General features: G+C 38.2%; 3 protein-coding genes across 3 annotated transcripts; 1 reads left to right on the forward strand and 2 right to left on the reverse strand.

Annotated features, from left to right (window-relative positions):
* The first annotated feature begins 531 nt into the window (after positions 1-531).
* BGAL4 (beta-galactosidase 4) lies at positions 532-6,089 on the forward strand. Its single transcript, XM_008244119.3, has 19 exons — positions 532-989; positions 1,119-1,214; positions 1,345-1,457; positions 1,582-1,648; positions 1,755-1,847; positions 2,039-2,182; positions 2,646-2,734; positions 2,861-2,966; positions 3,061-3,148; positions 3,328-3,446; positions 3,537-3,698; positions 3,814-3,989; positions 4,150-4,259; positions 4,352-4,461; positions 4,556-4,666; positions 4,780-4,890; positions 4,984-5,189; positions 5,269-5,596; positions 5,678-6,089. The coding sequence occupies exons 1-19, from the start codon at positions 819-821 to the stop codon at positions 5,786-5,788; spliced, it is 2,511 nt and encodes an 836-aa protein (XP_008242341.3). The 5' UTR covers positions 532-818; the 3' UTR covers positions 5,789-6,089.
* Positions 6,090-6,168: 79 nt separating this feature from the next.
* On the reverse strand, positions 6,169-8,958 carry LOC103340682 (acyl-CoA synthetase family protein). Its single transcript, XM_008244120.3, has 6 exons — positions 8,644-8,958; positions 8,363-8,549; positions 8,060-8,243; positions 7,761-7,964; positions 7,314-7,613; positions 6,169-7,217 (listed from the first exon to the last, which is right to left on the reverse strand). Exons 1-6 carry the CDS (start codon positions 8,941-8,943, stop codon positions 6,209-6,211), a joined length of 2,184 nt encoding a protein of 727 aa, XP_008242342.2. The 5' UTR covers positions 8,944-8,958; the 3' UTR covers positions 6,169-6,208.
* A 4,970-nt stretch (positions 8,959-13,928) lies between these two features.
* On the reverse strand, positions 13,929-16,266 carry PAO5 (polyamine oxidase 5). Its single transcript, XM_089042435.1, has one exon. It carries the CDS (start codon positions 15,827-15,829, stop codon positions 14,126-14,128), a length of 1,704 nt encoding a protein of 567 aa, XP_088898561.1. The 5' UTR covers positions 15,830-16,266; the 3' UTR covers positions 13,929-14,125.
* Positions 16,267-17,521: the final 1,255 nt, after the last annotated feature.

The raw sequence follows: 17,521 nt of genomic DNA on the forward strand, positions 1-17,521 counted from the left end.
AATAAAAAGAAAAAGATATTGGGTGAACGATATTTAAATGAAAATAATGCAAGTTTGATATTGGATGGTTTTAAGACAATCATGGAAAGAAAAAAAGAGTTGATCACCTTATCCTATAACGAAAATCTAGAATCTTTTCTCAAATTTCTTTATATACACAAGAAAAAGATCTATATCTTAAATAAATCAAAATCTCAGTGGGGTCAGTTTGTTCAATTGAGTAAATAGACCATCGTTTTCAATCGATAAAAAATGACCAAGTTCTTTCAACATATGTTAGTGGTGGTTCCTTTTATTTTTCTCTGTTTTCCTCCAAAACAATATTGAATGGATTATTTTTCCAACATGGATAATCCCATGCATGCTTCCTTATACCTTTTAAAGAAAAAATATCTTCCAATCCAAATCACGTTTCCTTTTAAATTTAAGACCAAAAAAGAAAATCAAGGGCCAAAGGATAAGCTCCAAAAATTTCCATTTTGTTTTTAAATTCAGATTTGTTAGTAAATTTGCATCCTTGAAAATGTATATAAAGCAGTTGGGGGAGCTACCCGTTCTCAACGCAACTAAACCAAAACTCTCTCACCCATCAAATCCATTACACTAACACAACTCTGCCACTCTCTCTCTCTCTCTCTCTCTCTCTCTCCTCTTTCAATATCAAAAGCATCAAAAAAGAAAGCGTGCATTCAAAAATCAAAACCAAATCCCGATACCGAAATAAAATATTTCAAGTTAGATGCAAACAAAAACAGAGACAAATATAAAGGCCGTTGCTTTGCGCGTTTGAGAGGCTTGTGGGTGTTGGAATTTAAACAATGTGGAACGTGTTAAGAGGCAACAACATGCTCCTTTCATTGCTCTTGTTTTCATGGCTGGCTTCTGCAGCTACTGCCTCAGTGAGCTATGACCACAAAGCTATAATAATTAATGGGCAGAAGAGAATTCTCATCTCTGGCTCCATTCATTATCCCAGAAGCACACCTGAGGTACCAACAATGCCAATGTGGTTCATAGCTTTCTTTTTGTTTTTTTAATATTTATTTATTATTTGTGATGATATTTTAATGCTTTTTTGACTTATGGGTTTTTTCTGGCGTTTGTATGTGTGGTTACAGATGTGGCCTGATTTAATACAGAAGTCCAAAGATGGAGGCTTGGATGTTATTCAGACCTATGTGTTTTGGAATGGGCATGAGCCTTCTCCAGGAAAAGTAATGCAATTGCATTTTAATTTTCTCTGTCTCTCTCTCTCTCTCTCTCCCCTAATGCAAATATAGTTATGCTCTGGTGTTAAAGTGTACTTTTTAGAAGTTTAACTTGTTTTTTTATTCAAATTTGCAGTATTATTTTGAGGACAGATATGATTTGGTCAAGTTCATCAAGCTGGTACACCAAGCAGGCCTATATGTTAATCTCCGGATTGGCCCTTATGTGTGCGCTGAATGGAACTTCGGGTAATAATATAATATTAAAAACAAATATTACCCCTAGGTTTAGCCAATGACTGAAGTTTAGAAATTTTCTTGCTTTTGTTCTTGTCGTATTCATTACTCTGGTTTTTCTCTGTTTCTGATACAGGGGATTCCCCGTTTGGCTTAAATATGTTCCCGGAATTGTTTTTAGAACTGACAATGAGCCTTTCAAGGTTAGGCATTTAGGAATCTTCCATTTCCTCTATTGCTTCTAATTCGATAATTTAATTTTTAAATTTTCTAATTTATCGATTTCATTTCTAAATTACTGTTATGCAGGCGGCAATGCAAAAATTTACGGAGAAGATTGTCAGCATGATGAAGGCAGAACAGCTGTTTCAAAGTCAGGGAGGTCCTATAATTCTATCTCAGGTGAGAAAAATAGTTCGAAGTTTTAATCTATGCCATGTTTCTTGAACTGGGTTTTCAATTTGCTTTTAGTTCCAGCACCAATTTTATAAGAAATTGAGCAGTGTTTGTTTCTTTTTGTTTTATTTGCTGAGGAAAATATTGGGCAGTCAATGCTATATTAACCCTTTTTTATTTTATTTAAAATTTGACAGATAGAAAATGAATTTGGACCAGTAGAGTGGGAAATTGGTGCCCCTGGTAAAGCTTATACCAAATGGGCAGCTCGGATGGCTGTGGGTCTCAACACTGGAGTGCCATGGATTATGTGTAAGCAAGAAGATGCCCCTGATCCAGTTGTAAGCTACTCTGCCTATTTTTTCAAAGTTCTTTTTTATCTTTTTTCTCCTTTGTGTTGTCAATTTTTACAAGCATCGCATAATAGTTATTCATTTAGTGTGACCCTCCTTTGTTGGTGGGGTTTTTAAGCAGTTTGTTGTCATCTTAACTAAGTTGGTGGCCTCATGCTGTAGATTTTTGTTTCATGTGGTCAGGGCAATGCTTGTGCCCATTTTATGTGTTAATTCTCCAGATCTGCAGCTCTGTTTGTCAATGAATTCGTTTAAATTTTTTATAATTCTGACTTTTCTGCTGAAGACATGGAAGTCTACTTGGGTTGGTTTGGTCAATAACTGAGTTTGTTCTGCCAAATAAATTGTGCTATTAATTGCAACAAAGAACAAAAAAAAGAGCTTCAAGATATTTCTGTCCTCATCTCTAGAAGTTTAGACTAAAACCTTGTCATCATTTATTATGTGATAGATCGATACCTGCAATGGTTTCTACTGTGAAAATTTCACTCCAAACAAGAACTACAAACCCAAAATGTGGACAGAAGTCTGGACTGGCTGGTAAGTCACACATGTTTCCTGTACAGGCCAAAAATTTATTGCCGGAGACCTACTATTGTGTAGGTACTGTCTTGTATTGTTGTTCAAGTCCTTTGATGAGGCTGCCTCTTTGTATGTATTTTACAGGTATACAGAATTTGGTGGGGCAGTTCCCACTAGACCTGCGGAAGACTTGGCATTTTCAATTGCAAGGTTTATACAGAAGGGTGGTTCTTTTGTGAACTATTACATGGTTAGTTTCCGAGTTAACTGTATTTGACTGGTGTTTAATCACCTAGACTATGCTTTCTAAACTTTGTTTTCTTTCCTCCCACTTTGTGTTCCAGTACCATGGAGGAACGAATTTCGGCCGAACAGCTGGAGGTCCTTTCATGGCCACCAGCTATGACTACGACGCCCCTTTAGACGAATACGGTATGTAAATAGAGATTAGCCTGCTAGAGTAGGTTGTTATAAAGTTTGGCTCATAAAGTCATAATCCTCACTTTACGTACTTGTGTAATTTTTCAAACATCCAACTAGGAAAATGCTTAACAAGTGCAAAAACTTAATATTTCACATGGATAAAAATTGGTTTCCTTATGCTATGCCAGGACTACCAAGGGAACCAAAGTGGGGACATTTGAGAGATCTACATAAAGCCATCAAGTCATCCGAGTCAGCTTTAGTGTCTGCAGAACCTTCAGTGACATCACTTGGAAATAGTCAAGAGGTAAGGTTTTTTTTTACCTAGCTAGAAAAACCATATCATAAATCTTATTCTTCTTTGAAATTGCTAAGGTTCTCATTGTTATCCTTGTAGGCTCATGTGTTCAAGTCGAAGTCTGGGTGTGCTGCATTCCTTGCAAATTATGACACAAAGTCCTCTGCTAAAGTTAGCTTTGGAAATGGGCAATATGAACTGCCACCATGGTCCATCAGCATTCTCCCTGACTGCAAAACTGCAGTTTACAACACTGCAAGGGTGAGGAGTTTGGATATTTTGGTCTACACCATTCAAATTGTACTTTTTAATTTCAGTCTAGAAAGTTCAAGCTTTTCTACTTGGAGATTCACTTGGGATTGTTATCTCTGTACAGCTTGGTTCCCAAAGCTCGCAGATGAAGATGACACCAGTAAAATCTGCACTTCCTTGGCAGTCATTCATCGAAGAAAGTGCCTCTTCCGATGAATCTGATACAACTACGTTGGACGGGTTGTGGGAACAAATAAATGTCACTAGGGATACTACAGACTACTTGTGGTACATGACAGAGTAAGTATATTAAACAAACCATAGATTGAGTTTAAGTTTTTTTTTATCTTTTATTCAATGTATTTGGGAAAGGAACTAAATCTGTGTAAACTTCTTTTTTCTTGTTTTTCTATTGATTTTCTTTTCTTTCTAACTTAGTAATTTAAATTGATGTTACCAGTATCACAATCAGTCCTGATGAAGGATTTATAAAGAAAGGAGAGTCACCTCTTCTTACCATCTATTCAGCTGGTCATGCCTTGCATGTTTTCATCAATGGTCAGCTATCAGGTACATGAAAGAGGATGACATTTTGTGTAAATTCGTCTACTTCTTCTGCTGAATGAATTTAAATTTTATAAAATGGTCTACCTATATTGCAGGAACCGTGTATGGGGCATTGGAGAATCCTAAATTAACATTTAGTCAAAACGTGAAGCTGAGATCCGGCATCAATAAGCTTGCTTTACTTAGCATTTCAGTGGGTCTTCCGGTTAGTTCCCCCATCTTCTAATGGGATTTTGGTTGTTAAATGCATTGATATGGCAATTGACATTTTTGCTTTTCTGTGGTTTAATAAAAATCAGAATGTTGGTCTTCACTTTGAGACATGGAATGCTGGAGTTCTGGGCCCGGTCACATTGAAGGGTCTGAATTCAGGAACATGGGACATGTCACGATGGAAATGGACCTACAAGGTTTGTTGCCCTTCAACTTTCCTGTTCCACTTGCTTCCCCTGCCAGGATGCTGAAAATTTTGACAAAGACAACTAGAGAATAACTTGTGTGTTGGCATGTGCTTTATGAGCAGGTTGGTCTCAAAGGTGAAGCTTTAGGTCTTCATACTGTCAGTGGGAGTTCTTCTGTTGAATGGGCAGAAGGACCGTCAATGGCTCAAAAGCAACCTCTTACCTGGTACAAGGTTAGTATTCTCCCAATATATCTCTTATATGTAAATCTTTATTTTGGAGTTCATCAAAGATAAGATATTAATTTTGAGTTGTGATATTTCCAGGCCACTTTTAATGCACCCCCAGGTAATGGCCCATTAGCTTTGGATATGAGTAGCATGGGAAAAGGTCAGATATGGATCAATGGACAGAGCATTGGACGCCACTGGCCTGCATATACAGCACGGGGTAATTGTGGCAATTGCTATTATGCTGGAACTTACGACGACAAGAAATGCAGAACACATTGTGGGGAGCCCTCTCAGAGATGGTAAGAAAAGTTCATCTTCTTCATTGTCATACCTTTGTTTTGTCAATTACAGAAGTCATGTGAAACTATTTATTTTCAGGTATCATGTTCCGCGGTCGTGGTTAACCCCGAGCGAGAATCTATTGGTAGTGTTTGAAGAATGGGGCGGTGATCCGACTAAAATATCTTTGGTGGAAAGAAGAACATCAAGTGTCTGTGCTGATATATTTGAAGGGCAACCAACATTGACAAACTCTCAAAAGTTAGCCTCTGGCAAACTCAACAGACCAAAAGCCCATTTATGGTGTCCACCTGGTCAGGTCATCTCTGATATTAAGTTTGCTAGCTATGGGTTGCCACAAGGGACGTGTGGAAGCTTCCAAGAAGGGAGCTGCCATGCCCACAAGTCGTATGATGCTCCTAAAAGGGTATGCCCAGCAACACTTTGCTGATACTTACTTGAATTCTCCTCAATAACTGTAAAAACTAAAATTTCTTTATTCCTGCAGAACTGCATTGGAAAGCAATCCTGCTCAGTGACTGTGGCTCCAGAAGTTTTTGGAGGAGATCCTTGTCCGGGCAGTACGAAGAAGCTCTCGGTTGAGGCTGTTTGCAGCTAAGACCCAGTGGCTCTGTAGATTACTACATATATGAAGTCCAGATTAGTTCTATCTTTACCAGATAAGAATTTCATTGCCATCTTAGTGATTGTGTACATAGCCAAGAAAAGCTCTCCCTCTCCACATGATATGATACACCTAGGAGGACTACGTACAAAGTTTGTGGTCCTCAGATTTGCGCAAGCATTTCCAAATGTATGTAACAACAGCTTATGGAAAAGCGATGCGATGTAATTCCTTTACCTTTACAAGAATAAATTGAGAATTAATAGATACTACTTTTTATCTTTTTGTTTCCAAATTGCTGTATTAGCAAATATCTGTAATGTTCGTGTTTAAGATAGATAAGAAAATTTCTGTGACAAGTTGCCGCAAAGAACTTGTAAACAAAAGGCCAAATCGATTTTGCATAATATTTGTTCACATTGATGAAACAGAGCATGTTCTCTGACTCAATACATGAATGACATCATCTAAATCTTTGTGGAGCTCTAATACTTCTTGTCCCTGATGCCTCCACTTCTCCAATTTACGGCAGAAATCCATTACAACCCAATTTCCGTCATCAATTTTGAGTTGGATTAACCTCTTGATGCATTTTATCAAGTATTTGCTGATCCGCATTTTCACCTGGCAGAGAAAGTCTACGCCAGCTTCTTCAGTCTCGAACAGTGAAGCAGACATACTTTCTATAATATCAGTTAAACTGAAGACAAGACAGGCACCTGCTGTAGCTTCCCTTTCATTACATTCATCACTCCATGTAACTAAGTTCCTATGCCCTTTGGAGTTCCATTTTACATGCTTCAATCCTGTAGCGTTAGTTTCCCTCAACTGAAAAATTCTACTAGTTGTGGCATAATGCAGCAGCAATTCACATCCATCTTCATTGGTATAATGAGGGCAACCAAGCAAGATGCCTAGTGGGATTCTCCGGAACAGGACATTTTGCTGCAGACTAAGACCACAGGGTCGTTTTGTTTCACATGATGTTGAACTGTTAACAGTTTCATTGCAATTCCTTGTGTACATATTACTGAACCCGCTGAGCCAGACTGCAACTGCTTGATAATCATACTCCGTTGTGGAACTATAGTCCTCTTCACAGAATTTCTGTTTCTTGAGTTTTTTCTTGTAGCCGTATGTTTCTTTCTCATGGGAACCTGAGCCAAATGGCTTAAAAGCCCAAGACTCTGATGTTTTAATCAAACAATCAGCCAGCGTATCCTGGTGAGATTTACTAACAGGACTCAAAATCCAGGCAATGTACCTTGCTGCAGAAATAGAAGGTAGTTCTTCGTAGTGTGCTTTTCCAACTTTGGATGCCCCCAATATGCATTCTGGATGACAACTGTCATGAGAAGTTTTCTCCAAGAAGAGCAATGCAGAAGCAAAGTAGAACCAGTCTGGGAAGTTGATGGCCAGGGACCTACTATGCAACATTTGTGGATCAGTCTTGGGTTGTAGGACTGAGATGGTGTATAGGCCATATGTTATCAGATGGACTAATGGGGTAAGAAATTACCAGAGAGATTTGTCATCAATTGTTGAAACCTTTACTGCAGATGGCTTAAAAGTTGGACAAAGTTGTTTCTGGGCACAAGGCACTTGCTCATTTGTCTCATGCACTAATTGTAGAAGACCCTCGTGGGAGAGGGGTCCAGTCAAGATCCTTAGCAAGCGTTGGTTGTATGGGAAATAAGCATTAGAAAATGGCAACTTTGCTCCCACTTCCAGTGATATGTCCCAGAACATTGGTCTTGAAACCACATCTAATATCACTGCAACCAATTGAATTAGAAGCTCAAGCACAGAAGCCAGACCCCTGATGCAAAACTGGATTCTATTAATATACCATATCAAATTAAATCAATTTTCATAAAACTTCAGTTTCCTTGAGCGTGACCAACGATTAGTTAAAATTTACAACAGAAAGAACTTAAACGTGCTTGTCAACAAGAAATGGACTTACGTGACCAAAAACCATCGGTGCAGCAAAGCTCTGGCCTCAACAAACATAATGGGAGAAAGTACCAAGGATGTGATAACAGAGAGCCAATCATTACTTTCACGAAATTCCTTACTCAAACAAAGAAATGGCCTGTCTATGGTTTCTTGCAAAATGTTTGAAACATCGCGCTTCAAAATTAGTGGGTCAAGATACCACAACAGCAATCTGCATAGAAATTAGAATCCCGACATTTATAACTACAAGAACACACAGAAAAGCAGAAGGAACTTGCAAACTAGACAAAGTCCATTTTCAAAAACCTGAATGGTATTTTATTGTTGTCAAGGGATTTTTCTCTGGGAAAGTGACAGAGAAGCTTTGAAGTCAAGGTCTTTCTTGCATCCACTGATTTTACATCAAGAACGGGTCTTGACAGCTGCCGGTACAATGATGCTGAACTCACAACTCTTACAATGGCACGCAGTAAAGAATCCGAAAGATTACCTTCAATTCAAACACATTGAAAACAACACTCATTTTAGAATTACATAATAAAAGAAGATTACTTTATAGAACATGAAACAATTTTGAACACCAATTTTAGTATTAGAGTGTATACCCACCATGTCCCTCCAATTTCTCAAAAATATCAGCAGCCGCTTCGATCAAATGCCCACAATCCCGGTGACAAATCGAGCTTCCAATCAGCAAAATCTCATCTTTCGGAGATCGAAAGACCTTGCAACGAATGGAAGACAACAAAACGGTGACAATTGTCTTCACTAAATACTCAATGCCCGAATCGAAAACCTAAACACCACAACAAAAATACAGAGATGAGAAAAATCCTAACTTCAACATTCTTTTTGTCTATTAAAAAAATCCCTAATTTGAGAGAGCTGACCTGGGGAGCTTTGAAGCACATTAGAGATAGGACTGTGTCCAAAACCCTAACCCTAGAATTGCCGTTAGGGTTCAGAGATTGGTTCAGCTTTGAAATAGAGAGGTCCAGAGCTGCTTCGTCAAGTTCTTCTTTGGCAGTGTGAGGAGAAAACGACGTGTCATTTAGGGATTTGAGGCGGGAAGCGAGCCTGGCGAAGAGATCGGTTATTTCTGGTAGTGTGGTCATGGAGAACTGAGGTGAGGGAGACTGACTCTGAGGCCAGAACCGGCGGTCATGTGGGTTCGCGCCAAATTGAAGCATTTAAGCTATATCATACTTGGGCCTGGGCGTCGTAAAGCCCATTGAGAGTTATTCAGGCCCAAGCACACGAAAGAATTAAGAAAACTCAAATAATTACAAGTTGATGTTTTTTTGGGGTCTGGGTAGTCTCATCTCATACCGTCCATTGTGAGAGAAATTTTTGGTCCGGCGGGTGAATCAAGTCATTCATTCAGCCACATGCACAAATAAAGGGTACCTCTGCACTAGGATGGATCAACGTGAAATCGAGTAAAACTTAAAATAGAGATACCTTTTTTGTGTGTGTGGTTGGTCTATTGCAGGACCAAAGAATCTCTCTTGTTAAGAGTGACCAAAGAGTTTGGGTCTGGTCTAAGTACAAGGTTTGCAAAACGGCTGCACATCTATACCCAGGTTATTGGAGTGGTTCAGCTCAGCTCCATGTCTGACTGGTAGAAAAACATTTGCAGTCACAAAGCTGTGCATACAAAACAATGGTACTTATATGTAAATTGTTTTATGGTGGAAGCGACAGTTTGTGGATTACTTATTTATCTGCCCTCTGGTCTGTGCTAGCTTACATGCAAACTCGACTTTTTATTGATTAAAAGTGCTTTTTGTATAAAAGCACTTTGTTCAATCACTTTTATTAGAGCATTTCCAGTTAGCCATGGCAAGAGGAGTTCTAAGGCAGCTACTATTCAATTGAATAGTGGCTGCCCTTTCAAAGTGTGTTTAGTTTATGCTTGCCATGGCAAATATTATTCATTTTTTTTGTTTTTTTCACAACTTTGTTCACTTAAACAATTAATTTGGATAATATTTTCGGATAAGATTTTATTGTAGTTGTATTTTATTTTATTACTTGTATTGGTTGGTATTTATAGAAAAAAAAAATGTATGAGGATTTGATGTTAAAAGTGAAGAGTATTGGTTGGTATTTATAGACACTGGCGGACCTGGAATTTTTTTAGCGAATGTGCAATATTGACTAAGTATGAAAAATGGTTTTTCGGAATAATCATTTTCTCAAGATAATTTTTGGCGGCTTTTATTCCTTACACATCAAATAAGAAAACTTGATTTTATGAGATTTTAGTATGAAGTATATATTGACTTAATGAGCCATCATTTTTAGCCTAAATCATATTTTGCACTAAAACCGATTTTTCATATTTTGATCTGGTGGGAATTTGATTTTCTAGTATTTTTATTTGAATCCAAATGGGGGGTACTTCATTATTTACATTGTAAACTTAAGTAAATGGAGTAATATACAAATAAATGAAAGTAAAAGGACAAAGACATTTACTTTTAAAAATAAAAAAATCAGTAATTTTTTGGTTTTTTTTCTTCCTTTTTTCATTTTTTATTGCACAAAAATTTGCCATTGGATTGCTAGAAAAAATCTTATCAGAGAGCCCAGCGTGCGCCACGTGGGACGAGGGCAATCGTAGTGGTGTGTTCAATTTTTTGTTGGCGCGTGTATCGCGCGCCAACGTTAATTTTTTTGAGAGCCCACGCTGACGCGTCACGACGATGTCAACACGCTGACGTCAACTTAGCCCGCTGGCTAGGCTCGGCCAGCCCAATTTGCTGGGTCCCACTCCTTGCCCGGGCAAATTTTGTTGCTGGGGCCTCCCCTTGGATCCCCTCGCTGGAAGTGCTCTTAGTCGTAATTTTATTTGGAAATATATAAAAAGCTTTCATTAAAAAATCACGTTCTTCTGCATATTCATCTGGTAATCCCCATGCCTTGCTTCAAACACATTTGGGAAGTATGGTGTAATTGGCGTTGCCTCAAGAGGGCATCAATTTGAAAAAAGCCAAAACAAGTAACATTACAAGCCCACCATGCCAAAATTGGGGCAGTGAAATTTGCGCTCTTTACTCTAAGCACTTGATTTACCAACAATCTAGCATTTAGAATGGATGGTAAACTTACATTATAGTTTCATCGTATGACCAACACCTGTAGTAAGAAAATCTTCTCATTCTTACTCGTTTTATCATATGAGCAACACGTGATATGCAAACATGAATGAAGAAGTCATCCATTGCATGTGATCATGTAAACAACTGCTAGTGAGAAAAGAAGACGTATGCAAAAAAATTCACCTCCCTCTTGCAGTCATTCATTTTAGCTGGAATAAAGAAAGTTGAAACAAGCATTGGCCAAATTGACGTCAGATGCAACTTTTTGTTTTTTTTTTTTATCGACTGGTTAAACCTAGATGGGCCATTATTTATCAGCAGCAGGACAAATCCGAAGAAGATGGTGCCTTTAATTGCAGTGAAGTACGTTACTGTCTAGTAGTAGTTTTAGTTAATTTACAGGGAGGCATAGGAAGGAACTAGGCATACTGTTGTTTGTTTTCATGGGAAGCCTCCAAACTCCTAAGCTTGCTAGCTAAGACCCTCTTCCCTATGAGAGTAGACCCTAGATTCCCTCACAAAAAAAATTATATATATTGGAATTGGACCATTAGTGTATGCTTTTTTAGTTAAGGATTTAAAGCAAAGCTTTAGATGCCAATAAGATAACTTACTTAAAAATCAGCTTCTCTTTGAACATCATTGGCTTGGCTCACCAAACTAAAGTTAGAAAAGCTATTTCATTTTAGAGAGAATAAAGCAGACAGACAGACAGCTTCAATTTTATTATATCATACACTTACAATCTAAGATTTGTGGAAAAACAAAAAGCAAAGCTTATATCATTAGGTTAAAGATGGTAGATTCACAAAAAGCAAAGCTTATAAAGAAAAAGAGATGTTGTCCAAAGGTGGAAGACAATTAGATTCACAATTTTAAAAAGGAGTATGATTTGATTAATTCATATTTAGAAAAAAGCATTAGCGTATCAATCACTCACTATAACTACTTGGACGATATAAAAATGTTCGGTTATCAGATTATCAATATTCATCATCTAGATTAAGACAAGATACCATCACTATATCCAATTTGATTATAATTTTTAAGGCTTAAAGTGGGAATGATATTTGCAAATATCTTGCAGTTTGCAAGAACATTGGAATTGCTCATATCATGAGGAAATGAGAGGCAACGTCTTCCTCTGTGAACCGCACAATTTGCACGTGTCGTCAATTCAAAGTACAGGCAGCAAGTTGCTGCCATGTGGTCAAATTTCAGAAAGCTTGACCAAGATTAAACAAATAATGAAGGGGACATTGAACTGTGAAAAACTGAGCAAGTAAAGCTTCATTTCCCCTTGGGTGTGTCCTCATCTCATTGGTTTGGGATTTAATGAAATGATTATGGTTTTGATAATACAAAAGCACAGATAAGTTAATATGGTTTGTTCCAAAATGCACCATCATTAAGCAAAGGCTTTTAATGATGATTAGAGACAGATTTAGGGTTAAAGTAAGTAATTAACAAGTTAGATTAATTAGTCAGTGGGTGAGGTGGGGTTGGGTGGTGCAGAGCAGAGAAATGGAGAGATTCTCAGTTGTTTGTTTATGAAACCAGACAAGGACTTGGTGACAGATGGTCTGTGATATGCTCAATCATCAATGGCTGATTGAAGCCCACAAGAGGTAAAAAGAGACAGCAAGTGGGGCAAACCAGTTTTTTTTTTTTTTTGGTTGCTTTTTTTTCTGGGAAGAGACTGGCAAATCTTACAATAATAGAGGCTCTATGAATTGCCCTTGATTTGACCACACACACACACAAACAGAGCACTTGCAAACAGATTGGCCTATATCATCCAAGCCAAAAGGCTCAGCAGCAGCTTGTTCATTTCATTTCAGGGTAGTCTCCCTCAACAACCTAGTGCCTTAAATCATGTGATTTGTTGTTTACTGATTTTGTAATGGTGGTGGAAAATCTAGCATGGTCAATTATTAAGGCTATGTGGGTCTTCTTGGAGGGCAAGCAAAACCATAGATTAGAATGAGGAGAGGCAATCCAACGGATGGGATCGAAATTAATATGGTATATCATCAAAGCATGTTTGGACAGAAGAATCTGCTGTAAATATTTAGGTTGTTGTTGGTGTTGTTGCTTCTGGCCAGTCATTTTCTGTCTCTACCCAATGTATGGATTTTTGCTCTGTAGCCAAAATCAAATAGTACCAAGTGGGTAGCTCACTGCTATTATGCATTAAGAGATAACTGTCTCAGTGTGTATTGGCATATCTCACACATATACACATAGCAGCTGTGCTTAGGTCATTCATTCACTTGCGAGTAGCTACTCACGAGCGTCAATGCATATTAAGTTTCTCTTGCATCAACAGTTGAGAGTTGTCCACGTCTATAGCTCAGACGTATACATAATCTTCTCTACTTCTATATCATTTTTAAAGACAATATGGTTTACTGCTATGTATGACTGACCCCTTTAGGCCACTACAACACAAAATTTACCAAATGGGACCTAAGAGTTGTAGTTCTATTCTATCCCAACCATCCTGTGTTACCTACGCTTTAGCCAGCTCATTGATTGCCCCAAAGTTGTCCAACGTCTAACTCTACCAAGGAATGCAAATGTGGCTTAGGTCAGTTGACCCCCTTTTGTTTGAGTTTGAACTTCCTTCTCGTACATTAGAATAGTTTAGAATATCGTCATTGTCAAATCTATTTAACCCCGGAAAAAGAAAAAGAGAAAACTCTATAAAGGATATGTTGCCTTGGAATTCCATCGTAGAGAGAGAGAGAGAGGTAAACTCTTTATATGGATTGAAGAACACAATGTCATGGGCTGTGAAACAAAGTGTCAGTGCAGGAAAGGAACGGGTGAAAAGAAATGCAGCTGGAAAGAGCGGGTTTATCGGATCCTGTCCATTGAGCATTCCAAAATAGACACTTGGTAGGGAAGGGAGGTGGCATCCAAAGCTTTCTTGTTATTTGTACTTCTCAATATCATATAATACCATCTCATGAGATTGAGAGGCACATGTGGTTTTGCCTTGATGAAGAGAAGCACAAATGAAAACAAAGAGAAAAACTGCATCTCACACGCAATCAAAGAGAAAGCAATGGAAAATCAAAGTAACTTCTTTAATCCATGCAGTACATCTAACAAATTGTCCCCATCTCTCTCTCTCTCTCTCTCTCTCTCTCTCTCTCTGATCTCTCCCAAAGAAAGAGAAACAAAGATGTTCTACATGAAAATGAAAATAATTAATATCATAGCAATAAATGTGCAAAAATAAATAAAAGTCCTACAAAGTCCTCTAAACCCCAACATGGTGATAATGTTGGAGAAGCCTATTGGCTTCTCTAAGACCACTAAAGTAAGCTCCATGGGTGGTAGAATAGTGGGTTCTGTGTGTAGCTTCCCCTGCAAACAGAATTTGAAGTGGGGGGGAAGTAGCAGGCTCATCACCACAACTGTTCAACTTTGGCAATGGCTCTGCCATGGTGTCCAAATCCTCACCACTTGATCCAACAGCAACATAAGAGTAGGATCCTAGAAACAGAGGATCATTACCCCATTGACTCTTCAAAACCTTTGCAATTTTTACTTCAGAGTTCTCTTGTGAATTCACATTCCCATTGCATAGTTCATAGGAATGACAATTTTCTCTCTCTTTCTTTTGGGGTTTTGACAGAAAGCTAGAGACTGTTGCTGAAACCCCATTAATGATCTCTTCATCTTTGAGTGATTCAAGCTCAAGTGCTTCTTTCCCTGCAAACCAAGATAGCAGAACGCTGGAATTGTGATAGAGTGGACAAAGAGAAGCTGTCTTCCTCATCCACCATGGGATCTTTTTATGCCTGAATTCTGAGTCTGCTCTATGAAAAACCATTTGTAAAAATGGAAACTTACTGAAGTCTTGGCCTTTTGTAGCATGGGTAGAGCTCAGTTGCAGAAACAGCTTGTTAACAACACCAAAACCAAGCCTTGATATTGCCTCAGTCTTGAAAGAAGGCAAGGGAGGATTGAACATACCTGAATCTTGTTGAATTGAAGCTTTAAGGACCCCCAAAGAAACTGTAACAATAACATGATCGGCCAACATAACTGACCCATCAGAAAAGTGTAGCTTCACAGGCCTTGTGTCATCATAACCATTGTTGATATGAGTCTCTGGCTGCTGCCATTCAATTTTTGTGACCTTTCTGCCTAACTGGATCAACCCAGATGGTAGAACAGAGGCTAGTGATTGAACTATGCTCAAGTAGCCTTTAGCAATGGTGATTTCTTCGCCTGGGAACATACGGTACTCGCTTTCTGCACTATAATCCAGAGTAAACAAGTCACCAGCTGATGTATAAGTCCTTTGGGTGCTCTCATGCATTGCAAAGATGGCTTCTTCCAGCAACCTTCTGCTCCAATTTCCATAACCATTGAGCTTCAGCTCCTCATCTTGGTTTTTCTTTGAAATCCAATAAGCATCAAGGCCCTGCCTTAGGAAAGAACCAACACTGAGCTTCCCAAGACCGCCATTGCTTGTACAAACCTCGGCAGCTTTATCTCCAAGCTTACTGTATTCAACATCACCATTGCTCTCTGTTTCAGTACTTTCATCAAACACCTTCTTCCCCTGAGCATAATCCATCAAGTTCTTGAACAGAGATGAAATGGGGTCTACCAGAGTGGGGTTTAGCTCAAACCCACATTCAGCAATGGTCTTGGGCTCATCAGAGGACCCATCCATGCACTCCCATGGCTGCTCAGACTCAAGTGCATGGATTTCTTGAGCAATTTCGTGAACTGGGCTGCCTCCAATGCCATGGATCCAAGTGGCGCCCATCTCAATCCGGTCACCACCAAACTCTGATGTGTTGATTCTGCCACCAATTCTTGACCCACCTTCCACAACACAGAGCTCAAACAAGTCCTTGGACCCAGTGGCAGTGAAGAGCTTGTTAGCTGCTGTCACACCAGCCATTCCTGCTCCTATTATCACAATCCTTGATTTCTTGGCCACCATTTTTGTTTCTAACCTCTGCTTCTTTCAACAACACACAAAAATGACAAAAGGGTACTTAGAGTTTTTTAGACACAAGAAGAGTGAGAAGAGAGAGAAAAAGAAGAACTGTGAGGTGAGGTGATATTGAGTTACTGATGAGGATTTTATAAGGATCTCCTATGTCCTCTCTTTGTTTCTTTTACATATTACTACATTTTTCTTTTTCCCTTTGTTTCTTTTATTATTATTATTATTATTTTTTTCTAATAAAGACAGGGCTCTACTTTTTTTGAGCTCTCTCTACAAGTATATGGCTCATACCCAAAAGACCATTCTCTATGAAATCTTGTCCTAGCATCTCTCAATGCCACTTCCATTTATGTCCAAAATATCATTATATCTTCTGCACTCATTTGAATTCTGATTAGCCATAAAGATCTCAGCAGGCATAGTTACCAAAGGCAAAGGAAATTTTTTTTTATCATATATGATGATGCCCAGGAACATCTGAAACTTTAAAAGGTTGACAGGGCCTTTCACCAACCTTCACATGTACATTGAGCAAGGGACACCCCACCAACTCAGCAATTCAACGGTCCTGATCGGTTGATGAACCGTCATTCGGTGGTTCACGACTCATGACTTGGGTTTTTTTATCATGTATGTTCGTATTTAACTTTCAGATTGACAAGTTCGCTGTTCTCTATGGTTCATGACTCATGACTTGTGAGATTTTTCTCCCATGCATGTTCGTATTTAGCTGTTAGATTGGCGAGTTCACTGTTCTCTATTCATTGAGCTGTTTTGTGTTCAAACAACTCCATCACCGAGTTCACTGTTCTCTATTCATTGAGTTGTGTTGTGTTCAAATAACTCCATCACCGAGTTCACTATTCTCTGTTGGGATTTGTCTACAAATCGTACTTGATCTGTTTAAGTCCATAAACCCTAAACAGTAGCCTATTGTGGTCAACGTATACTTTGAATGGTAAAGGTGACAACGAATCTTGGTGGCCATCAGCACCATGATGACATTTATTACTATGACCCAACGTTATTATTATTTTAAACTCTATGCCATAGGCATAGATATAGGTTTATCAGTTGCTTTCACAAACTAAAACGTTCATGGTTCAATACTTTCAATTGTTTACCATATCCAAACTTTCTTCTAAATCTTCATCAAAGGTAGTGCAGATATGACAATATACACATTGGAATGACAGGATTTTGTATTGATTTCTTACAGTTAAAAATTTTATTGAACAAGAAAGATTACTACATCATTTACAATCAATTTATATCGTGTCAAAGGGTTTGTGGAATGAATCTTTATCCCATTCGATTAAAAATTGGTCTTAAATATATAGTAATATGAATCTTCATCAACGAAGTTAATCATCTTGTTAAGTCAAAGCTTATAGTACCACATTGATGACAACTTCTTATGTGACGGGTTCTAGTTATTTTATAGGTTACTTGCATTAGATTAAAAAAAACTTATATCTAACGGGTGTATACGTCATATAATGTCACTAGAACATTAACACGTGACTGAGAGAAAAACATATACTTGTTAAATGCAACTAAACGAGAAAAAGAACATTTGAATGGGGCGTTTTTAGGAAGAAAAAGTAATTCATTATTGATAGTTTGCTTTTACAGAGAATGACATGGATGATTGAGACCCAGGAGTTCACTTTTTTTTATATG

Source organism: Prunus mume, linkage group LG8 (assembly GCF_029339155.1).
Source record: "Prunus mume cultivar Tortuosa linkage group LG8, ASM2933915v1, whole genome shotgun sequence".
NCBI classification, from domain to species: Eukaryota; Viridiplantae; Streptophyta; class Magnoliopsida; order Rosales; family Rosaceae; genus Prunus; species Prunus mume.